The sequence below is a fragment of the Saccoglossus kowalevskii genome, chromosome 16, assembly GCF_978046115.1.
Source record: "Saccoglossus kowalevskii chromosome 16, keSacKowa6.1, whole genome shotgun sequence".
Taxonomy (NCBI): domain Eukaryota; kingdom Metazoa; phylum Hemichordata; class Enteropneusta; family Harrimaniidae; genus Saccoglossus; species Saccoglossus kowalevskii.
In genome coordinates this window covers 29,078,986-29,104,645 of record NC_140656.1, presented here as the reverse complement: position 1 = coordinate 29,104,645, position 25,660 = coordinate 29,078,986, and the positions used below count along the sequence as shown (strand labels likewise).

Genomic DNA, 25,660 nt, shown 5'->3' with positions numbered 1-25,660 from the left:
TCACAATTTCCCACCGTTCGTTGTGTTTGTGTGAAAATAATAAATGTGAATTAATAACCCGGAAACAGGATTTAATTACTATAGACAACTGAGCTCAATTAGCGAGCACGAAAGTAATAACATGTTTGACAATTAAAAGATTGGTGTAAAACTACACCTATCTTTGTAGTTTGTAGTGCACACTGCAATTTTGAAAGGAACCATTGCAGAGAAGGAGGTACGGAATCGTTAAATTATTAAAAACAAGAAAGTTTGCGGTGATGAAATTGAGTCAACCATTAATGACACCTGGACATATTTAACGAGGATATTCAACTTCGTCACGTGAGAAATATCCAGAAAACTTAGTTTAATGGTACATTGTACTAATGTTCAGGTCAGGTGAAGTGAGTGATTGATTCCTCGCATCACAGGGGTATCACTATAACCAGTTAATAGTTTCAATAATATCAAACAATAATATAGGCTAAGTACATTTTAATAGGGAAGTCATAGTAAATAAATATCAAATTGGTTTTAGAAAGGGTTGTAGAACATCTAACCATGTAATGAAATAAACTATAAATAATTATAGCAAATATGAGAAAAAAGTAAGGTCACGAAAACAAATCTCAACCACAATACATGTGTTTTGTTGATATGACCAACAAACGCTTTAGACACTATATGGAGAGGCGGTACATACTGTATTATAAGTTGTACAACGGTGGGGTGACACATTTATTAAAGTGATTATCAGTTTGTATCAAAATAAAAAATCAAGTGTAAGACTGACAGATGGATATATAAGTTATTTTGACTACAGGAAATGTACACGACAAGAATGTCCATTATCGCCAACATTTTTCAATGTTTTTGTTAAAGGACGATAGTCATAGTGGCGCCGCGTCCTGTTCGATATAGGACCCATATTGACGTACACGTCGCGTGAAAAATACATTGTTTGCCTTTGCTTATTGGGCAAGAACACAAAACAATAAACATTCTGCTTTTATTAAGGCAGCATTACAAGAAAGTGAAAACGAATTCCACATACAAAGAAAAGAAACATTTATAACTTTTATCAACCAATAGCTACAAACTCCGGGAGGCTGGAGAAATGATAATAAAACATATGAGAAAAGTAGTTGACACAAAATTTTAAGATTTATATAGTCAAGAATAACAAAAACAATTAAATAAAGATGACAACTAAAACATCAGTAACAAACTAAAGACATCATCAAAAAGGTGAACAAAAATCTACAAGTTTAAGAATTATCTACGTACTACTATAAGAGTCACACAGCAATCACTTCAATTTCCAACCATCGGTTGCCCATAGAAACAGGACGTTACAACAATACACAGGTGAAAAGAGGCGCATTACATAATGAAATGCTTCAATACAGAAATTAAAGCATACAGTGAACATTTCTTTAAAAACAATCTGTTTTCCCAGATTTTGAAAAATTAAACCAAGATTGTAAGTTAGTTTATTTATTTATTGAGTGTTGTGGATACTCATATGATTATGCATATTAACACGATAACTACATTGTCTATACTGCTGTAATATTTCTAGTCAGTTCTGTGTCAAATAAATGAACCTGCAATGTATTGTTTATTTGTTTGCACTGGTAAATTTGCACAATATGTACGTAGCAATTGAAACTGATACTCGAGGTCGCGTTTCTGATTTTTCGGTCGAAAAGAAAGTTGACAACTATGTGTCAACATGTCCTCCAGAAAATATCAGAATGTTTCGACTTTCCGACAGTTCAATATCATACTATCGAGTCTCCAAATAACGAGACAGAAGGGGATTGAAAACTACATAGCGCCACCATTAGGTGACTAATATACACTTTATTTTGAATGCTTCTTCAAATGGTAGATCACAAACTATCTCGCGGCGTGCAGTAAATACCAACGTTGACTCCTTTACGAGAATTACCAAATTAAACTTTGCTAACCACTCTTTCGTTGTACTCGTTGATCTAAACACCGTCCGTTGAGGGACGGTGATCTAAATGACAGTTAGTATTGTCAATATGGCGGGGCACCGTCCCTCAAAGGGACGGTGGGCGGGGGCATATCTTACGCATGAATAAAAAACCGTTAATGATTCACGCTGTTTTAAAATTTTAAATATTTAATACACAAATTTCCGCAGACCTTAGACACAGTCCCTCTGTGATAGAGGTTCCCTGACCTTAGGTCTATGATATCTAATAATAGCCATGCTGGGTCGTTTTTAGAATTGAACTGCTCCTTCACGTCTATTTGTTATCAAGTCAGTTGGCAACCAGTCATATTATCCTCATTCAACTTTATCACTACTAGTAACAATAGATAAAGATATATAAAAATACTACCCAGTTACCATCAGTTTGTACCAACAATTTGTTTAGACATGCCATGCAGATATACATGTCCATTCTTCACAATAATGTTTTAAACCATGGTCAAAGTGTTTTTCATAGTAAAGAAAAATATTTTTCACCACTTCCATAAGGTTGGGAATAAAAAGCAAACATCAAAGTAAATCCATGCCCCTTTTGAGCAAATATGGTTGATAAATAAAGAACGGTTGCTGTTCCTGTTTTGGCTCCACCCTCAACAGCCTGTGAGCTACCGAGTTACCATACTTTAAAAAAGTAATACCGGTACTGCGATTTTGGCGAGTTTAAATTATTTTTTTCGCACTCCCATCACATGTTGCTACGTGTTACATCACTTTGTTTAAATGTGCCAATGATCAGTAGAAATTGCACCTCATATATACATATCATGGTAAACTACATGCTGCATTTAACCACAAATCACATACTAGTACTTAGCTCAATCTGGAAATCGTTGATTCAAATTCAGGGAATCTTTGCGGTTACCCCAGTATGTGTATGTTTTTACCGCTGTTATCTCAAGAACCAATCATCGCAGTTCAATGACAATTAGTACATATATGTTCTGGGACAAATTGAAGACTTGATTAGCTGTGGGTGAAAATCCATGCATTAATATGCATATTCTAATATTAATTACCTAATTTGCACAATAATTAGCACATTTTTAGCTTTTCCATTTATATCTCAAGAACAAATCATCAAATTATAATGAAACTGTGGAAATAATTTCTCTATCACAATGTCAAAACCTGAATAGTTTTGGGTTAAAATCTGTGCATATTACTAATTAGTGACCACATTTATATGCAGAATTCTAATATCTATAGAGGTATTGCAGATAGGCACGAGATGAGTCATGATTACTATATCAGATGACCAAATATGGTCATGGTATCATATTAATATGCATAACATCCAATACATCAGCACACAGATTTCTTTCTGAGCTTGCTTTAATTGAATATTAAGGGGAAAGCTGTACTCTCCACTTTCCTCATAAATGCTTAACAAAAAAGGGTAGACTTTTAGAACAGAGACAAGCCAAAAAGTAATATTACTGTAAATTACAATTAGATTAGTAGAGGAATTTCATGAGGGATGACAGCCTACAACAACATCAATAGTATGAATATCTTTCTAAGCAGTTTTTGGTGTAACCAAACCAAACACTGATACCATAATTTATCTATTAGCAGCGCATATGATTAGGTAAATGACTAAGTGTGCAAAATAAGTCATATTTTAGTGATTATACAATAAATGTTTTTTTGTTTCAAGCACATAAGAGATACACAAATGCCTCTGATCCAGACTTTTGTTTAGTCCTGACTGGACACAGTCCGGAGACTTATGGATTGGTTTCGTCCATCCATTCATTGCATTATCTCAAAGGTTCATAAACCAATTTTCTTCAAACTTTGTACATGGTTGATGGTACACATATGCTATCGAATTTTTTTTTCTGTTCAGATACAAAATAGCTGACTGACAGCCATATTTGAACCAAAAATAGGCCAAAAACCTATGTTTTATATGTGTAGACCATCATCTCCAAATTGTGCTTGTCAATGCTGTTCAAATTTAGACTGGATAACAGCTGGTAACACTCATCTTTTTTTGCACAATTCTGTTTATATTTCAAAGTCACACTGTCCAATTATGTCCTTGGTTCACAGATGATTGTGTTCTGGCATATTTGAATCACAATACAATCCAGGATGGTCGCCTGGCAGCCATAGACTATATCGCTATTCCAACTCATTGTGTTTTGTGGAATAGTTGGGACTGAATCAAACCACTTCGCCAATCACGAAGCAAGTCTGCTCCCACAATCTGGATCCAACTATCCCACAATCTGGATCCAACTATCCCACAATGCACTATAATTTAGAATTGTGATACATGTTGTACATTTTGCCAGCATAGACACGCACACACACACACACACACACACACACACACACACTCGCGCATGTTATTGTCTGGAATTCCAAGTCATTAGTTCAATGTAAGATTGGTACGTGCACAAATTGTAGTAATACACAAAAGGAGGCTGTGACATTCTCAATGGTTTGTTCAGTTTATTTTACAACATACTCGTTTGAAGAGACCTGCATTCACTCAAAAAAAAAAAAAAAGCTTATTACAATTTATATATTTTATTTCAATTGCCACAGACGAGTACGGAAGGAATGTATAAAATACAATATGCATAGATGAGAGCAAGGTAAACTGGATGTAATGCTCTGCATCTAGTTTGAAATATAGTCAGTCCACTCTCACTCTGATTGTTTTGCAGTGCTTTAAGATTGAAGATAACCTCTGCAAAAAATAAGATAAAAAGTACAGGGTTAGTCTACATGATTGAGAGTTGCTTATTTACTACACCATTAGTTTGTTTATGATTCAAAACCACATGTATGTGCATGAAAAAATGATATGATGCAAAACTATGTGCATCAATAATGACTAGTAAAGATGTCTATTAATGAGGTGCTGACACAGGTATCAAAACGTGGTGATCAACCCGGGTTAATTGCAACCAAATGTTGGGGAACATGTGTGAATAGATTAACCCAATCTTGCCTGGCTTAGTTTAACTCTAGGGCTAGTCTCCACCCACAGTACCCTAAGAACGAGTTTTTTAAATTGAGGCAGTGGCCCCAAAACCGTATAGAGCTGAGCTTCTCAAAACTATTTGCAGGCCTCAATAAAGATGCCTGTGAGATATACGATCAAAAGTTGGTTTTTGTCGTTAATAATCTATTTACTAGCATTGTCAACATTTGTAGTTCAAACTAAATAGTCCTGACCAAAAATTGAATAAAATGGCCACTAGTCGGCTATTATGGATCAAACTTCCAAATAAAATGACGTTCATCAGTCACTCACTAAGTGTGACCATAACAAATTTGAATGACATCAACCAAAGACATGCCTGACAAACATTTAATGATATGTTGAACTTTCATTTTTTGTGTACCAATTGCTCAAACATTTCCGAGAAATTATGTTAGATGGGTGACTTTTGTCACCTGGTGGTGAAAAGGTCGAGATAGTGGATCGACTTACGGTAATTTCATCCTCATGAAGACTCTGCACATGAAGAAGGATAAGATGACGCATACAAATCCCATGAAGAGAAGTAAAAATCTGTTCAGTTTTGGCATATTTGGTTGGTTTGACTTGTCCAGTATAACGAAACCAAGGCCTCCAGCAGTGAAAAGGAAACTTGATGCCAATCCTTCCATGATGTATTGTCCGTTAACTCTGTATGGCATGAAAGCCACCTGTAATGAAGTAGAACAAGGTTACAAGGTTTCCTGTCAAGGTAATCAACAAGGATCAATAGAGAAAAATGTAACGGTTCTGCAAATAGGGTATTATCAGAATTACTTAACCATGAAAAAAGCTGCCTTGCAATGAGATAAATATGTAAATATCACGTGTATTTATGATTAAAAAAGAAAAAATCTCTTCAACTTTTGGTTTATACACTTCTAATAGAGAAAATATGACATTCTTTTATGAAAAAATATCATGGGTCATCAAGTAAATTTTGATCAGAAAAAAATGGAGTGATCAAAAAGTTGTTTTGACAGTTGTACTAATATACTAACTTTTACCAGATACAATATTCTTCCAGCTGTCAACCATTTTTTGGAAAAAAAAAAAATTGATTTGATACTCTGATCCAATTACTGCATGTACGCGAATGCATGCACTTTTTACTTGGATCTATTCAAATGATAAGTAGCCATTGTTGGAAGTACTTAGAGAAACTAGGAGACATTCCAGAGCATAGACCCTTTACATGTAACATACCACTACCAGGACACCACCACAAGATATTTTACATGTCATTTCAATGGTTCCTGCAAGACTGCTAATATCCAGACAACAATGTATAAAATGGGTCTATATGCCATATACATTTCACATCATAGATCTCTAAAGCATTCTCTATAGAAATACTTCAGAGAGACTGCAGTACATATTGTAGTTTACATGTACTCTGCTTGAATAAGACATCTATATTCACAGTTATTAAGTGCATAAGAAAATCATGGTATATGAATATATTATAGTTTATATATCTGAGCACAAATTAAATATTTATGAAAGTAAGTTATTGTTTGAAATTGTGATAATGTGTGATTTTGATGCATTTTTGGCTTTAAAATCACTGCTATTTAGCCATCTTGAATCAAATCATGAAACAAATACATGTCCGATGTAATGCCTGATGTTTATGTGAAGTTTTAACTTAATCAGTTCAAGCAAGTGTGAGATACTGCAAAGTATGGATAGTTGCACGCACGGAGGTCAATCCATAAATCCCAGTACAGGGACTAAACACAAGTTTTAAAGTTGATGCCTACTGTCAGGTAATTTTTTGTAGTTCTTTCACATCGAGGCTCCTTGATGACATCATCAGGGCATATTACTGTGCAGGGTTTACACAGTAGTGGGAAAGTGACATGATTTTGGAGAATGCTTCTGGTTCTAATTTCTTGTGAACTTAAAAATTTAAATTAAACTTTCACAAAAATTATTTTAACAAATTTTGGAAAACATATATTAGGCCACACTGATTTAATTTTATGGCTGACATCCTCTGGAGACCACAAATCTAATGCGAGAGGGCGAAAAAAAAAATCCTGCTAAAACCACAGGACTACGGAGCTGCTATTACGAATTGAACCACAGAACACAATGTATCAAAAAACAACAAGAAGTCTTTATTTGTAGGAGGCACATGTTGATATACACATCTCGTACTGTATTACTGTCACAGGTATAACCATTTCAGACAAGCTCTAGTACATGTAGTCATGATGAAGTACCTTCAGTCAAAACACTGCATTCAAGGTACAACATGAACATCATTTTCAGTACTAGTCAAGGCGGAATGTACATACACTACTTTATGACAATAACTAACAAAACATTGCAATGATACAGAAATGTCCTTGCTTGCTCTTCTCTACACAGTAGGGGTTAGCTTTAACCAATCTCTCGTATAGCTGTGTAAACGTCACATCTCCCTGGCCGACGTCAATTGCGTACCAGTCTACAACAATCCCTCAGTTTTTCCTTCGAACTTTTATGCTCACGTATTCCCGGCAACGCAATACGCATGTGCAGAAGATCATTTACGACAAAATTGGCACGTTTTTAGATAGTCGAAAAAGAGTTTTACGACAAGCCAGCGCTTTGCGACAATATGAGTCGGCAAGTTCCAGACAGAAAACCGATCTGTGGAGACTCGTCGTTGGAGATTTTTTTTTTTTTTTTGAGAACAGGCGAAAACTAATGCGCGTGGATGTCATCCATAAAATTAAGTCGGTGGGGCCTTATGCTGTACTTTAAAAATAGATGTGTTCAAAGGAATTCAGACCTAGTTCTTGTATATTAATTTCATGACCTGTCATTGTGGCTTTCAATTCTATTTTTTTTTAAATATCTCTCTAATATACTATATATATTATTTATATCATAACAAGTAGAAAAGAAATTGAGCATGTTGCAAAATTTAATGTTTGAGTCATGTTGCACTGTACAAAAGTTTCTGGTCAGAAGCACTTGGTGATCGCAGTACTATGACTTGGGTAATGATTTCCAAAATGTGAATGTAAATCAATTTACCCATGACAAAAAAAGCTAATAAAGGTGTGTGGCAGTAATATTAATAATTGGATTTGCTCGCAGGCAATGCTTAGATTGTAACTTTTCCTCGCAAGAAAATTTGCAAGATTTGTAGACCTTTTTATAAGTTTTCATTGGTCAATCAGTTGACCCCGTGTCAAGTTTGGTATGCAAGATGAAGCTTGTTAGCCAAAAACTGGATTTCTAATTGAATTCAACATATGCTTAAGTAATTATTTGGGGTGAACAAGACTGCTTGTTAATATAATCTATTAAAATGCAGTACAGGATTTCACTATTCAGGCATGCTGCATATTTTTTCATTCATGGTAAAGCGAAAATGGACAGCAATTCGCTAGAGATGATACCAGATATTTTAGTAACTAGTTTTAAATTTTACCCACTAACGCTGCTTAATTAATAAGCAATGGCTGTATACTGAATCATTACAATATTATTTATTATACTGTGTTTGCTCTATTAGTAGCACTTGTGTAAATTATAGAGATTTATCTATGGTCAAAATAAGTATTCGGAGCATAGCTTCCTCCCTTAGTTTGACATTTGTAAGTGAGAAGATCAGAAATATTCAACTGTGGCAGGAAGGGGACGTGCTTTACAAATCTCAATCTTTTGAAGTTTACTTTGTTATTTAATTTTAATCACAAATTGCAGGTCAAACATACGAATGTGTCGGTTTGCAGTTTAGAGAACAGAGAGGAGGTACCAATGACAAGTTACCTTGCATTTTCGCAGTACCGTAGTTCACAAATGTAGACAATGTTTATGTTTTGAACTGTGTATAGCTCATAGTGTGTGATATAGCATGAAGCTAAAAAGATGGATGTAGTAATGAGTATCAAGCGAACAGAAGAACAGTGAAATGCACAAAATGAAGTGAAGTTCTGACAACAGTGCTGCTTTAAGAAAGCATAGTAATTCCATGGTAATTGCAACACATATTGAACAGCATTGCAATCAAAACTGGCTTTTAATTATGTCATAAGGATAAAAAAAATTAAAAAAAACACACTTTGTCCTGGAATCACATTTAGATATGTATATTCATAGATAAAAAAAAATAGCATACCGGTTTTTGATGCCCATTTTCATCTGTTGTTGAACCTACACTGGGAGGCTCCACAATTACATCATATATAACACCTGTAATATATCACACGACATGGTTAAATATAATAAGCATTGCTATGCATCTTGCTTACTGGTGAGTCAGCATTCCAAGTTCGAAATAAAGACGACTTTTTGAAGTTTCTTTTGTTTTGATCGACGCCATGTGAAGTGCTGGTTTCAAGGAGAACGAGTGTGTTGACGTGTCCAGTTCCGGGTCTGCAGACGAGCAGCTGTGTGCTCGACCACCCCCAAAACGCTCCATATAACGAGAAATTTAAATTACCTCCAGTAACGAGAAAATAGGAAAGAAGAATACAAGCATAAATAGCCATTGCTGAAGGCAATTTTATCCATGATGGTTTCTTTAATCGAAGGTTAGGGCACTGCAAAACTGTGAAAGGGATTTTATACACAGCCTCCATTTTAACTTCAGCTAGAAAAGACCGGAATTAGGAACTGATTATATTATTTTATTTACAGTCTGTATGTTCAGACACAATAGTTGAACCAATTGCAAAACTACGTCAAGAAAATTCCAACATAACATAAAGAATTAATTAATATAATAATACATTGAATTTTTACCCATAGGTATGATTCAGATTTTTCTCTGTTTTGAGAATATAGTTTTTGAATTTTGGTGTATAAACTTACTAAGCGCTTATCTACAATCACGTTAAAATCTCGCGAGACTTGGGCACGAATACGGCTCAGAGTCATGTTGATGGAAAAAACCGAAATGCTGCCAATGTAAGTGACTCATTACAAATATGGCTCTACACGGTAAGAAGATAAAGACGAAAAGAGCACACTTTTTTGATGTAATACCTTCTGGAACTGCGAAAGCACGAGAAGAAGAAGTGGATGAACTGTTTGTATTCGGTTATGCGGCTAAACTCTTCCGCGATGACGAAAAAGCTTTGTATATTGAACGAGGAAAACACTTAATTCCATGGACAGGCGACGAAAGTTTAATGATAGACAGGTCAGTAGTAATTCAACTTTCCTCGCGGGAAAACGCTCATCCTTTGTTCATAAGGCAAGCAACAGTAATACGTAAATATAATAGTAAGCGTTGTTAGACAGTTGTTTCTAACATATGTGAGCTATGAAAGTTGTTTTTGTTTTTGTAACGCAATTACGACTACACCGGACTTTGCCGTTCGCCGGTTAATAATGATAACAATAAATCAACGTCGCTCACACATCGCGGCGTCATTTATTCTGTGATAAAAGTATCACGAATTATATAAATTCTTGTAGATTAATTCAAGAAGCTCACTATATAACAGAAAGCGAAGTCGATATTTGTTCCGCTCCCCGGGTACTTTTCACGAAATGACAGATATTGTGTGTTGTCCGTTGCAATTTCCAATAAATGCGGACTTGCTTGTTGACCCGACCAGCTGCTTTGCATTGAATGGGAACGCTTCAGAAAACTAATAAAACAGGGGGAGTTTAGGCAAAACAGTATCTTATTTTTTCATACAACCGGTTTAATTTCCAGCCTAGTTCAATCAAGGATACGTAAATAGTGCAGCCACATATAATATCGAGCCTAACCATTCAGTCGGTCGAGGTATGTGGTAATTCATACCAATTTATTTGTTGGTAGCCTGAATAATGACCATGGAAGTATAACTATAATTAATATTATTCATGTGACCCGTACAACCTGTCATTTTTTAAAAATTAATAATAAAAAAAGATGAATTTGATCCTGACAGTCAGAATTATTGAGTGAAGGGGGACACATGAAACTGAACAATGATAACAAATTTAGTTTTACTTTACTTAGCTTCATATATCTTGGATTTAGCTCCAAATAAAATAAAATAATTAAGTTTCAGAAAAACTGCTTTAAAGCGGCATTTTGATGTAAAATGTTCTCCTAATGTATCATTGAAACCTGAGGATACTTGTGATATAAAATAATACTTGTACACTGTATTTGTGTGTTCACATTCCAAAATCTCAAAATTATGGTTCAAAATAGCTATTTCATCCTTAAAAAAAGCCCTGCATTCTGGTACTTTGGTTGTTGTGGAGCCTGACTGTCTATGTGTTAATTTCATTGACATTAAGTGGTCAGTTTTTGATTACCTATTAGTTATTGTGCAATACTTCTCACTTTATTGTTATTTTCATTCACTGTGAAACCACTAACTTTACCTAGCTCTAAGTGCTTTAACCTTGATTCAGTTCATGGGAAGCCAGTCTAAAGCATTATTTTGAAACATGAAACTTATAAGAAGTTTATTTGTTTAACCAGCAGTACTGGTTTGCAGTATTTGTTATCTTTAGTTACTGTGAGTTGATACCTCTAATTACTGTAGAATACTTTATTTTCGCTTGGAATAAATTTTCGCTATTTTCGCTGAAGGGATAATTCCGTGAAAATAAAATCCAGCGAATATATTTTTTTTCCTATATATTACATTAAACTCATCAAAAATCAGTGAAAATAAATTCCAAGCAAAATGCCTAAAAAGCCTTTTCAGCGAAAATTAAATCCAGCGAAAATAAAGTATTCCACAGTAGTTGACATACATCATTATATTCAGTCATGTGGAAAACTGTTGTTCTTGCCCCCCCCCCCCCCCCAATAGCCAGTTGCAAGTTTCTTGTAAATCCTATTGACTTTTTAAGAAATTCACACTTTTGTGAGTGTTTTGCTGGTACCAAATATTTTATTTTTCAACTGAAAGATCTCAAACTCCTTGATACAGTTGTATTTTGTCCTTGAACTCTAAAATGAAACAAATTATAAATATCTGATTTGCTAATTGGAGTCGTGGGATTGTCCTAATAATCCTGATGACATAGTTACAATGAGTGTGGAGAACATAACTTGTCCGTCGTAGTGGTATTTATATTACAGAGGGAACCAGAGCTTGTCTGAAAATATAAGGTCAATTCAGAACCTCTGTTGTTTTACCCCAATGAGGACAGAGACAATCATAATAAATTGCAAGTAAATAACTAAAGAAGTGACAGGCCTTGAGGTCATTGTTTTATTGTCAAGGGCAAACTACCTATTGCCACAGCTGTTTGAGACAGCTTGCATCTGAAACTAGAGAATAAACTTTAACAATAGATGTCCCAATCTATCTTGGTTTTTTAGTACTTTGATACATGTACTAGTATATTATTTTGTGCTTTAGATTGTGTGTACAAACTTTAAAAAATATTTTTTTTTGGCTTTTTTGTATTTTTGCTAATTTATGTAATGAAAATATTTCCTGTTTGATTAATTGCGTAGCTCAGCATGTTGTGCTTGTTGAAATTATCAAGTAATAATAGATTTTGCAGTGCTAGTGTCAATTTTAATCTACGGTGTTAAATAAACTAAAGTTCAATAACTTCACTGGTAACTTTCTTACAAGTAAACATCTTTGACATTGTCTCCCTGTAGTATCTAACTATTTAGTGTCAAATATTCCACTAAAGTTATGTGCATGTTTATCACTTTCGTTATAAAATAAAATTACACGCATGTCCTTGGACACGTTGTTTCATTACAGTCATTAAATAGAGATTTCATTCATAAATTCATTTTATGTGTCTGGTATATGGAGTAAGTTATTATGTGGGCTGTATATTCTAAGTCATAACTGTAATGTATTGTCTAAGTGGCAAGGAGACTTGATTCTGTTAGGCCAGACTTTTATTATCCCTTGTTTCGCGAACCCGGCAAATGAACAGGAGCCAAAAATGAAATAAAAATATAATTTTATTTCATCGTAATTTCTCGCGCCCGCCGACTTGTAAGCGCAAAAAAATGCTAAAAAAATATTATTTTTATCTTAAAATTTTACCGCCCGCCGCATAACAAATCAAAGTTGCATTTTCGGGGGAGTATCATGATCAAGGTATCGAAGTCTCGCGCAGATGAGAAACAAGGGTATACATGGAATAACATTTGATTTCATTTCTTCTCTCTGATCAATGATATCACTTACTATTCTTTGAGAATCACACAAATCTAATGGAAAAAAAGAATTAATTTTATTTGTTTTCTACTCTCCTCAAAAAAATTGCCTTATAAAAACTCGCGAAACAAAGAATAAAAAAAGCCTTACCTGCAGAACCAGGAAATATACTATGCACCTTGCAACCTAGTCGCATATTTTGGCTATTTATAATTATTATTATCACTTCAATGTGTTTTCATAGAAACATTTTAATTAGAGAGTTGCATGCTAGTCAGACCACCATCTTAAATAATTTTAAAAAATCAATGACCTACCCAAATGACATAAAATACAGTTGGTGTACTTAATGGTGACTGATGTTTTGGTTGGAAGCATTCATGTATGAAGTTTTTTTCTCTTCATGCTCAACATTCTGTTAACATTGGAAAAGCAGTTCAAGGCTAAAACCTCAAATGCTAACTTTGGTAGACAAATACTTGCTCTATTATCATAACATACTGGTAAAAGCATGGCTAACTCTAATTGTAGACATTTATCAGTGGATTAATTTTAACCAAAGTTCTTTTCATATGCTAAAGTTTAATATGGTGTTTAACATTGTTGTAGTGCAGGTAGTTGTATACAAATCAGTGTCAAACTGTTGCATTTCAGACTACTTTGACATAGTTTAATTGGGCATTCATTATGTCCAGCCTCAGTTTTTCGCAGTATGAACATTTAATCTAGTTTTAATATAATTATAGCCATCAAAGATAATAGTGCATACAGTATTGGACAATTTGCATAACAATATAAATATGTAAATGATATATATTGTATTCATTGTTATGCAAAATTGGTTCTATTGTTTATCCAAAATTAACAGTTGGGAACCCCTATTCTATAATGCCCTGGGGGAAACTCTAAAGCTTGTACATTCGTCTCTATACCATTAAGTTTCAAAGACTCTCCAACTAGAAATCAAAAATCTTTTTTTTTAAGATAAAACATAATTTTGCCAACTTTGCTTGGAATCATTAGATTGGAGTTAATGACATGTGCTCCACCATGTTCATGCATATGTTATCTTGGGGTTTACCACAGAGCTTGAGCTCAAGACCAGTTCTATACGCTTAGCTAAACGAAATGTTAACCTGGGGCAACACTGAGCTTATCAGTTCACATGTATTTTTAAATAGTGTGTTAAAGTTGACTCTGAATTCTTTACATGTGAACGTCGTACAACAGAAGCACATGTAAATCAAAAGTTGCTTTTATTGTGTGTAAGATCATTAAAATATGACGTATTATAACCATAGGCACCAAGTTGTCATTTATGTTAGTACATGTGCTACTAATAGAGCCAATACTGTATATAAAACTTAATACCCATAGCGATAATGCTTATCATCTGATTATCATCTAATTTACTTTATTTTTATTAGATATGATGGACGAGGGTACCTCCATGATCTTTCAGACTATGATGTTGATGCCTGGAATGTAGAGCACCAGTTATCTGAGGAAGAATCTCGAATTGAAACTCTCTGTGATGAAGAGCGGTATTTAGCGCTTCATACCGATTTACTTGAAGAGCAGCACAGACAAGGTATTCAACAATCTATATTAAAATTATGGTAATTTTCCCCCAAAACCAGTAATGAATGGCCACATGAGTAGAAAAGTTTGAGCTTTATAAATTGGATTCATTATTTGTATGATTACAGTTCTCAGCTGGTCCTTGACCAATTTTTTTTCTAAGTTGGTTCAAGGATGATGTATTGTTTATTGTTTGACCCTTTTCAAAACATGATCACATGGCAGGTCTAACAGTTAATGTGGACTTGGCAGAAACATCGTCTTTTATGTCAAAACCTCTTTATAAATCATTAATGCAGTGATATTATTTCATCCTGTATTGGCAAGCAAGCATTAGCAATAGTAGTTAGGTCAAAAAATCATTTCAACAAACACTTATTTTGGCTGATTTGACTTGGTGCCCTACAACTTGTTTATCTATTTATGACAAATTTAATCAATAGTATTTGCATTGCATAGTAAGGGAAATTTCCCCTCGTGCTTCACATGACCCTTGACCTTGGTGGACATAAAAAGTGGAGATCAAATGCAGGAAGCTTATTGGTTGATCAAAACACTGTTTGATGAGATATCATATCACTACTCTGGTCTACAATAACAAACCAACCAGCTTTTGAATTGAGGTTTTCTTGGCACACAGTAAATAATTAGTGAGATAAATGTGGAACCTTGTATAGAAACTGCATTGTTTCAATTCACAGTAGTTTGGTATGGAAGTTTTGATTGGCTTGATGTGATAGAACATGTCAATTGTCCCTATGCTTGGACCTGTACCATACTTACTATTTCTACTAGTGTGTATGTTTATAGAAACATATTAGCCCAATTATCTTTGTGGCTGACACAAAAAACTATTATTTTTCGTAGTTATCTGATATTCAGAAGACTGACTTTCTATTATATTATTTATTGATAGTTGTTTCCTCATTCCTGTCCCTGATAAGCATTCATACTCCCGGTGCATACATAATTAATTGGACTTTTAATAATAATAATAATAATAACAGTGACTAATCTATGATGGAATATGCTTTAGAAGCTTGTCAATTTTAGCGTCTCCTCATGTTTCGGCATCCCGAAACACAAAAACAAAACGGGTAACCCACAAAGAGGTATGATCGTTCAAAACGCAGCGATATGCTCTCTCAAAAATATTGGAAACCTTCTGCAAAATCCGCAACAGTGAGAAATATCGTTTCAAAGTTGCTCATTATATATTCAAAAACTATTTGAGGTAAACACTAAGACATTCAGTTACTTGTAACTCCCCTGATTGTTGGTCGATTCTTAAAATTCTTACACAGCTGCAAAGGTCAAAATGTCCAGAACGCATCTCACGTTTTTTTAAAAATGTCCTGATCCATTTTACGAAGAAATACACAATTTCCGAAGAAGCGTGAAGTGTGCAGAATATCCAGTGTTCGGTAAACTTCGACAGTGTCTATGCCAATGCGACAGAGCGTGGCACGCATAGCATATACAATTAAGCCGATTAACACCTTAAACAATAGGCGTTGCGAGTCTGTTGTATTACTAGTCTGAGATTTAGAGCCATTTAGATCAAATAAAAAATGGGTGGTTCTGATATAGCCCTACCCTATCTAAAATTAATTGTTTAACTTTATGTGAAAATGAAAAATGGTGCAAAACCACTTGAATTTTTGTATACTGTATTTGCGATGATTGTCTCTAAATTCTGCCTTTCTGCTTTCTCAAAAAACACTTTTAAAAAATGCTTACTCAATCTATGAATTTTCTGTGCCATTTATAAAGCCTTAGAGTACCAGTCAGCTACTGTCACCATTCTCAAAATAAAACCCACATCATCGTACACATACACACACTAGAGGTAATGTCATACCAACTAAGGTCTGAAGTTGTACATCTCTGGAAATGCAATCCACTGTCTAAACAGCTTTCAAACATTTTGTATAAAACCTCAACTTGACACTGTGCACACGTAGAAACTTTTTTGGAGGTAAACAATACAAAGTCTCAAAGGCTATTCCACTGTTCAGTCTAAGTACATTTCTTATAGTAAACTTAAAGTGTGAATATCTTGCATTAGTTATTTTGAAATACTAACTCAATTTTATTTTAATCAAAGTACAGTAAATGTGTAAATTTTGTCAGAAAACTTTATTCTAATGTCTCAAAAAGCGACTTTGTCTAGATTGCGTGCGACCACGCAATTACCATAACAATGAAGCAAATAAAAATTATAATATCGATGATTAATAAAAAGTAGTTATGCTACAAATATCATGGCATTTGCCATCAGACATAACTGAGTCAATTTTCAGTTTTTACTCAAAAACTTTCAATATTTGTGTCCAAATCTTCTAAAGAAAAGTAAAGACTATAAGCGAGACTATTGTGTGATGAAAAGGCGGAACTGATAGTGACAAGGTTAAATCATAGTATATAGTTGATAGTTACAGGAAAATTATTATTATAATATTTTGAGAAATAATAAATGCGTACCATGCTCCAGATTTACATTTGTTTTATTTGACTTTTCAAATTTGCATGCAATGCTGTATGTTTTTTTGCTGCTAATTTGATGAATTATAATAATTTATGTCACCTCCAGTTGAAAGAACTGTCTGCGGATATTTTTGTGCCAAGAAACAGTCCCGGACATTCACTCTAGTCTCTCCAGTATGTGCAAAGTACAAGTTAGTCTCTCCAGTATGTGCAAAGTACAAGTGCTGAAATACAGTGTATTTTCCACAGAAACCATATTCTATTTTTGGGACCATGTGTGTACATGACAAGGGTGTGTGACCTTTTCAGATTGAGTCAAATGAGTTTACCAAGGTTATAAATTTCTGAATAGTTTGTATCAATGGAAGCTACCTGAGGAAAATGCTACGGTATTCCCACATTCACGTGATATCAGTTGATAAATGAATCTTGGTTAGTGAATTTAGCCTTCTCATTGAGTCTGTGGTGCATTCATCTATCTTGGTCAATTCTCTTGGTGTTCAACTCAAGTATGGTTTAAACTTAGGTCTACAACATGTATCGATCAATGAGTCCACTACATTGTACAATCCCTGTGATTGAATATTGTTTACATACTCACTGGGTTATATAATGATTCATAGTAAACGAAAACCTTGTTTTTCTCTCATAGACAAAATTATGTGCGTTATGTGAACTCCTCAGTGAATGTTAGCTTTGAATTACTTGTACAAACATGTGCAGTAAATTTTATTTGATTTCCACCATTAGGATTCTATCAAAATTATGATGTAATGTCATTTGAAAAATTGTCACGGCGACAAAATATCACGATTTTTACTGACTTGCAATAATTTATCTCCCACAAAATTACTGGTAAAGCATTTTGCAATATTCTGTCTTCATCGTTTTTTTCCTCTCCTTCATCACTTGTCACTGCTTTCTGCATTGCCATGGCCATTTTATTTATGCTACATTGATTTTACTGATTAGATACTCTGGAGGGAGGTACCTCTCTCTGGAGGTGTAGACATCTTAACCTAAATTGGATATTTCTATGACAACAAGATACTTAAAGAGTGAAACTATTATCGCTGTTGAAGTGTTGTGTACCTAGGAAACTCCTCCATGTCTCCTAATGGTAATTTTCTGTGGTTGTTTTTTGATGTCTTACAAGTGGTAATCACATATGGTACCCTGGATGCTGGCAGTTAGTCAAACCATAAAGACCCCTGGATACATAAACCCTTGAGATTGTCAGTTTCTTACATGTGTGCAGTCATGTGTACAGTCCCTAAGAACTTCATTGCTTGAAGCCACATATATATTAACAGAAATATTGTGAGACTTGTCCCCATGGCTGCTAGACTTGTATACTAACTTATTTTTGTGTTCAACAAAATTGCAATATAAAATACTTGTGTTGTATCTTTGAGAGATTTACATTCCCTGGAGAATGATTAATGGATAGCTTGCCATAGATGTATATGTATATGGTATACATTCAACATAATAGGATGCATCATAAAATATTCTTCTCTTCATTAATACCAAAGTTTTGACATCATTTACAAAATAACAGTGCACATAATATTTTAATTTTGTTTTTCTAATTTGTAGCTAATTTGGTAAAACATAGAAGTTTTATAGTTTAATGGATAAAATTCGTCAGTGAAATGTTCTCTGTGACAAAATGTATGAAATCCGAGAATTACAGTAAACTACAATGGTCACACATATACCTAATGATTGTTGATTACTTTCAACTGCTAAAACCAATTTATATTCTAGTTTAATTAATTTAAACATTCATATGAACTTGAAAAGGGCAAGCAGGAGATAAGTAAAAGCAATATAATGAGAAAAAAAATCAATATTACATTTTCTATTTCCATCTATCCGTTCACACCTATTATCAGTGCTGTACGTTACTGTGTTGTGAGTTTTCTTTTGTGTTCATTGCACACAGTTTTGTAAAAAAAAAAATTATAATTATTCCTGAAATTATTGAGTGCTGTTATTATTACTAAACTGTTTGCCATCTGTACTTTACTGCTTATATTTATTTCAAATTGAATATTAGAAGAAAATTGACTGCATTTGTAAATTAGGAAAATTCCTGTTCTAACAATGCAGAATTGGCTAAAAACTTTTGAATAGCGGCTTATCTATGAACTCTGATTATGCGTTGTAATTTTGAATTAATAACTGCAATCAGAGGTACATTACTTGGGGTTTGCAACTCGCATAGTACTGTATGGTGACATCATGTCAAGATCCCAATCATGTCTCTTCTCGTAGATAGCGAGACTGAGGCTACGACCTTCTGACATGACATATATCAATGTTCAAAGTTTGTAATGAAAAAATAAAACATGTCTTGCCACTATTATAGTGAAAAAATGTAAATACATCGAAAATGTACAAAAAATATAGTTCTCGTAATCCGTCATATCGTGGGTAGCTATTTTGATCCACCTGAACCACACAGTAACCTAGTTACCTTGGGCATACGCATTCGCATTGTTCTGAGCAGGAAACGCTTATGCGAGAGCGAGATTGATCGCGATCTTGGTATCATGTCACCGTAGTTGCAAACCCCAAGTAATGTACCTCTGCCGCAATACAATAGGAGGGTATATTTTATAGTTATTCATTTACTTTAGTTATACAACAGAGAGTAGTACCGGTAGGCCCTAACATGGCCGGAACGTGTAAATAAAAAAGTATTTTAGCTTGGCTCAAAATGAACTTTTAACCACTTTCGTCCACAAGTATGTAAACGCACAAGAGATAATTTCCTGTTAATTATTGGAAAGAGCAAGCTTGGCTTCGATAATATGCTGCTGAGTAAACCTAGCAATTGTTATGTAGCCACATAAAATGAATGTTTTTACTCATGAGTATTATCAACAATTTGATGAGCTCATCTTTATGGATGATTATTTGAATAATCCAATGATATAAATGAATAAATTGACTTTCTATTACTCTGACCAGGGTGTCAGGGATCACTGATTTCTGATTACTGGCAAGGGACCCTGAATCTTATCAAATTTCAACTGACAAATCCATCCATCCATCCTGACAATTATTTCTGAATTGTGCACATCTCACATTATTTGTAACCTCACCTCCACAGATATGTACATGTTACTGTTATTCTTTTTACCACCAGATTTTCTCACCTTCATTTTTGACTCCCATGTGCGAAGCACAAAATGGGAGTCTTTGCAGTTAGTGTGTCTGTATGTGTGTGTGTATGTGTGTATGTGTGTGTGTATGTGTGTCCGACTGTTCCACTGCTATCTCAAGAACCATACATCGGTTTTTGATGAAACTTGGTGCATAGATGCTCTGGGCCAATGCGCAGATTTGATTAGGTTTTGGTAAAAATCCATGCTCGTTAATTACCTAATTTGCATGATAATTAGCTAATTTTTAGCTGTTCTATGACTGTTCCACTGATATCTAAAGAACCACTCATTGGATTTTGATGAAACTTGGTACATAGATGCTCTGAACATATGCGCAGATTTGATTAATTTTTGGTAAAAATCTGTGCATATTAATTACCTAATTTGCATGATAATTAGCTATTTTTTAGTGGTTCCATGACTGTTCCACTGATATCTAAACAACCACTCATTGGATTTTGATGAAACTTGGTACATAGATGCTCTGAACTAATGCTAGGTTTTGATTAGTTTTTGGTAATAATCCGTGGATACTAATTACCTAATTTGCATAATGATTAGTCAATTTTCGGTTTTTCCACTGATATCTCAAGTACTAATCATCACATTTCAATGAAACTTGGTACATAGATGTCATACGACACTGCACAGACCTGATAGTTTTTATGGTAATATCAGTACATATTAATTACCTAATTTGCATAATTAATTAATTTTCAGCATTTGATATAAGTAGTTAGCATTACATTTCAATGAAACTTGGTACTTACATACTCAAGGACTATGCAGAGATTGATTGTTTTCGATAAATATTTGTGCATATTAATCACCTAATTTGCATAATTAGTTAATTTTCAGCTTTTCCACGGGTATCTCAAGTACTAATCATCGCATTTCAATGAAACTTGGTACATAGATCCTTTAGGACTATGCAGAGACCTGATTAGTTTTAGGGTAAATAATTGTGCATATTAATTACCTAATTTGCATAATTAATTTTCAGCTTTTCTACTGATATCTAAAGTACTAATCATCACATTTCAATGAATCTAGAATTATGCAGACCCAATTAGTTTCCGGTAAATATTTGTGCATATTAATCACCTAATTTGCACAATTAACCAACTTTCACACTGATATCTCAGGTACTATACATCACATATCAATGAATGTACATGGATGCTGTAGGACAATAGACAGACCTGAATAATTGTGGGTTAAAATCTGTACATATTAATTACCTAATTTGCATAATTAACCAATTTTAAGCTTTCACACTGATATCTAAAGTACCGTAAAAACTCCAAAATTTCGACCGGTTTTGAATAATTGGTGTTAGAAATGTGACGTGTTTTTAGAGTCAAAATTAAGGTGCATTTTCGGACGGTCGAATTTTTCAGAATAGAAATCAGCAAAAACAAATGGGGATGATAGACAGTGTGCTTCATTAGTTTTTAAAAAATGCAATGTCCGTCAATTGACGTAAACTTCCTCATGTTTCACGGTAAAAGCAAAGGTCGTGGCCGAGTTGTAACTCAAAATCTAAACGAAGTCATCAATCAGTGAGTATTATGACAAGCAAAACAAAACATCAAGACGCGGAGAAGAGGTCAGCACAAAACTAATAGGTCAAAAGACAAAGCTGTCTCGCACTACCTAGGAAAACTTGCGAATGTTCGAAGTACAGGTACCCATTGGACAAAAGATACATGGAAGTTTAGCAAACGATCTCCCCGACCCAGTGCAATGTATCCGGTTAGAATCAAAGCTCACGTGTCCCTTATTTGAGGGACCAAATTCTGCCGTAAATTCGCCCTTGGATTAAAAAATAAAATGGGATTTAAGAAAATAAAATGGGACTTTTAAGGTGTATTTTGGCGTCATTTTTCGGACATTTCAATCAATCCTGCCGGCTAAAATAGAGTCTAAGTTTTACCATAGTCATTGACGTCTGTCTATTCAAGAGTACACGTGTATGATTTTTATCGTGACTAGCGTGAGCGGGTAAGCTTCCTTTCGAGAATGAGCTGTTATCACTGTGAACAATGTTAAATTATTCTTCAGATGACCAGTTTATTTTTTAAAAACAACTAATTTTTTTATTTAAAAAAAATCATGCCGTTTTCGCATCAAAATCCAAGCCAAAATATCGTACTACAACATCAATCTCTTCCGCATTGCGTTCAATAACATTAACATATTTAAATAAGCTATGGTAATTTGAACACGTTGGCATCATCCAGCTTTTTGATTGGTTAATTAGCGATTTGACCTATTTGACCTAAGAGAACATGGCGGATATCCTACAGCATCAAACGTTTATACGAGACCGGAATCATTCGCTTACGATGAAACTAGGTTGACTTTTATTTGTATTTCATAACCATTCAACAAATTTATTTTGTGTACATTATTATAATCACTACTGAGTACAGTAATAATCAACAATTCAGAAACGCAGCATGCCGAGATTTTTGTGTTCGTTTTTATTTGAAACTTCGTTTATTTAGAATATATTTTCGTTACCAATAAAATAAAAATCTCTCAGTCAATCAGAAACCCGGATTCATGCCTTTGAGGTCCCGTTTGAACGCTCACGTCGTTTTTTTTTTCCGTTTGGAGGAAAACTAAAACTGGTCGCAATTTTCGAATAAGAATGAGTCGGCAATTTTTAGTGGAGTCGAAAATTTGGAGGTAAATAAAACACCAAAACCCGGCAAATAAATAGGCGGTCGAATTTTTAGAGGGGTCGAAATTTTGGAGTTTTCACGGTACTAATTATTCCATTTCAATGAAACTTAGTACAAAGATGCTCTAGGACAATGTACAAACCTAATTAGTTTGGGGTAAAAATCTGTTCATATTAATTCCCTAATAAGCATAATAATTCATAATTTTTTGGTTCTAATCACATTTCAATTAAACTTGGAGACAGATTTTCTGTTACATTGCGCAGACCTCATTAGTTTTACACTCAAATCTGGTCATATTAATTTTCTGATTTGCATAATTAGTTTTCAGCTAAGTAATTTCAAATTATATTTAATGTGTCTCCAATACTCTCAGCACATGGGAGTTCTTTCTAAGCTTTCTTTGATTCCTTGTGTTCTTCAATATTTTTGGAAATGAACCTTAATTTTGGGGCCAACCAATCTGATTAAAATCTGATGTAGTGTACGGGCTTTAATTATTTTGACTATAAACTTATTTTAATTTTAATTTTTATTATATTTGTTATTAATTTTGAGATTTTTTTTTTAATTCCGCCCTACCTACATCTGATCCGACGCCTATGTAAGTCCCGTTCAAATCTCGCGTAAGTAACAGCCAATCACAGCCCCCCTTTTATACAGGCTGTCGGTTGCTTACTTTTCAGTGTATACGGGCAATCTTTCTGTACATTATATTTGCCCACTAGAATAAACCATTAATAGAAAATTGCTAGTATATTTTTATTTGCAAAAGAAATTCCACGGCATTTTACAATTTTTCTCATTACATTGAATATTTTTTTCACTTCCAACAAATGTGTACACTTCCAGATACATCTTCGCCAGCCAAGGTTCGTTCATTCAGTCATCGCTTCAATTTTACATCACTGAGCATAATTATCTAGAATGAAAGCAAAAAAAATAAGTAAATCGTAATGATTAGAACACTGTAAACAGCTATAGTAAACAATGCAAACTGATTTTAAATTGTATAACGGTCACCGGCCCACGGCATCGACGCAGAAAATTGGAGCAAACAAATATTTCCTGATCAATTGCGATGTGTTCCAAATAAAAAATATTTTATTCCAGTCCAAATCAGCTCAATTACTTTAATAAAGAGTTATTGTATAATGTACAAAATGTTGATACAATTTGATGAATATTTACAGCTTCAATACCGTAGACGATTTTGGCCCGATCGTCAACAAAACATCACCCGTCTCCAGGGCAGGTGACTGGAAAAAGACACTGGTGTTCGGTCGAACTGGTGGAAACAAAATCAACACTCCCAGAATAACTATGCGGAATAACGATCTAAAGTCGAACCATTCGAGTCACAATATTAACATAAAAATGACTTTCCTTGCATTTGACAATGATAAACTTACCGAAAAGCCGTGTTATTCACGGTCGCTAACGTCGGTATAATTCGCCATTTTATTTGAGTGTGTTTGCCACCCGGTGACGTCATCATGTGCGCTATAGAAGGAGGTATGTGATTCGTTGACTAAAATCGTCGATAGTGGGTCTCGTTGAAATCTGGTTACATAGGCGTCGGATCAGATGTAGGTAGGGCGGAATGTAAAAAAAATCACAAAATCAAAGTAAAATAATGAGATAAAAGGGCATTAATAACATAAGTAATAAAAAATAAAATTAAAATAAGTTTATAGCCAAAATAATTAAAGCCCGTACACTACATCAGATTTTAATCAGATTGGGGGCCAACAGGCATTATTTAAATCAAATTTCAGTTTTTACTAAAAAAATGTGGTTAAAATTAAAATTGTCCCAATCTTCTGAAGGAAAGTGCAGACTATAAACGGGACTATTTTGTGAAAAGAGGGAACTGGTGGTGAAAAGGTTAAGAGGTGACTATATTTTCTGTTTTTAAACATGTATCTCAAATTCTATTTATAACATTATTTTGTCACCATCTGAATTTAAATCTATACTGAAATTATCATTAATATGCTCAAGGGTTTCTTGTTCAGTGAACTGAAGATTAATTAACATATTAGCATGAAATATAAAGGTTCTGTTGAGCAGAACTAAGTTGTTTTTGTTTACTAGAATGGAGAATACACAAACTTTGTTGCTGAGTTGTCTACTCAACTGGTTGTGCATCCTCAGGGCAATCTTTAAGATAAATACGGTGATATTTTGTATTGTGCTGTTGACATTTGTTTTTCTTGCCATAAACGTGATTTATTGTCACATGCATAACATGTGCATATCCATTTCTCCATCAATTCCTGTACGAGATTCTGGGATGCTAACTGGGTACAGTGAAATATGTATAACACACAAAAGAATTTACATGTTCACCAACGGTTCATGTAAACCAAAACTCTGTGTATAACAAAAACCTGTGTTAACTAGAAACCTGTATTAACTAGAAGCCTTTGTAAACTGAGTGTTTAAACTGAAATCCTATGTTAACCAAAATCCATAATGTTAACCGCAAACTTGTATAAACCAAGAGCCTATGTAAACTGAAAGCTTGTGTTAACTAAAAGCCTATGTTAACGTTTGGCATGTTTACAGAGTTCGTAATGGTCAGATTCCTATTTAAGTAAACAATTTTCTCAGTGCCTTTGGTT

The 25,660-nt window shown here is 34.2% G+C and overlaps 2 protein-coding genes and 1 long non-coding RNA gene across 3 annotated transcripts in view; 1 reads left to right on the top strand and 2 right to left on the bottom strand.

Annotated features, from left to right (window-relative positions):
• Positions 1 to 4,527: 4,527 nt before the first annotated feature.
• Positions 4,528 to 9,612, bottom strand: LOC100378206 (oligosaccharyltransferase complex subunit ostc-B). The gene is made up of 4 exons (XM_002731767.3): positions 9,451 to 9,612; positions 9,127 to 9,200; positions 5,460 to 5,677; positions 4,528 to 4,709 (listed from the first exon to the last, which is right to left on the bottom strand). Exons 1-4 carry the CDS (start codon positions 9,587 to 9,589, stop codon positions 4,691 to 4,693), a joined length of 450 nt encoding a protein of 149 aa, XP_002731813.1. The 5' UTR covers positions 9,590 to 9,612; the 3' UTR covers positions 4,528 to 4,690.
• Positions 9,613 to 9,819: 207 nt separating this feature from the next.
• Positions 9,820 to 25,660, top strand: part of LOC100378506 (splicing factor, suppressor of white-apricot homolog) — a 79,842-nt gene continuing 64,001 nt past the window's right edge. Inside the window, exons 1-2 of the mRNA XM_085491321.1 lie at positions 9,820 to 10,152; positions 14,527 to 14,690. Coding sequence (XP_085347447.1) covers positions 9,938 to 10,152; positions 14,527 to 14,690 — 379 coding nt within the window. The 5' untranslated portion in view covers positions 9,820 to 9,937. The remainder of the gene's footprint in view (positions 10,153 to 14,526; positions 14,691 to 25,660) is intronic.
• LOC146733819 (uncharacterized) lies at positions 23,777 to 24,676 on the bottom strand. The gene is made up of 2 exons (XR_014926731.1): positions 24,446 to 24,676; positions 23,777 to 23,955 (listed from the first exon to the last, which is right to left on the bottom strand). It is a non-coding gene; the product is annotated as an uncharacterized LOC146733819 (long non-coding RNA).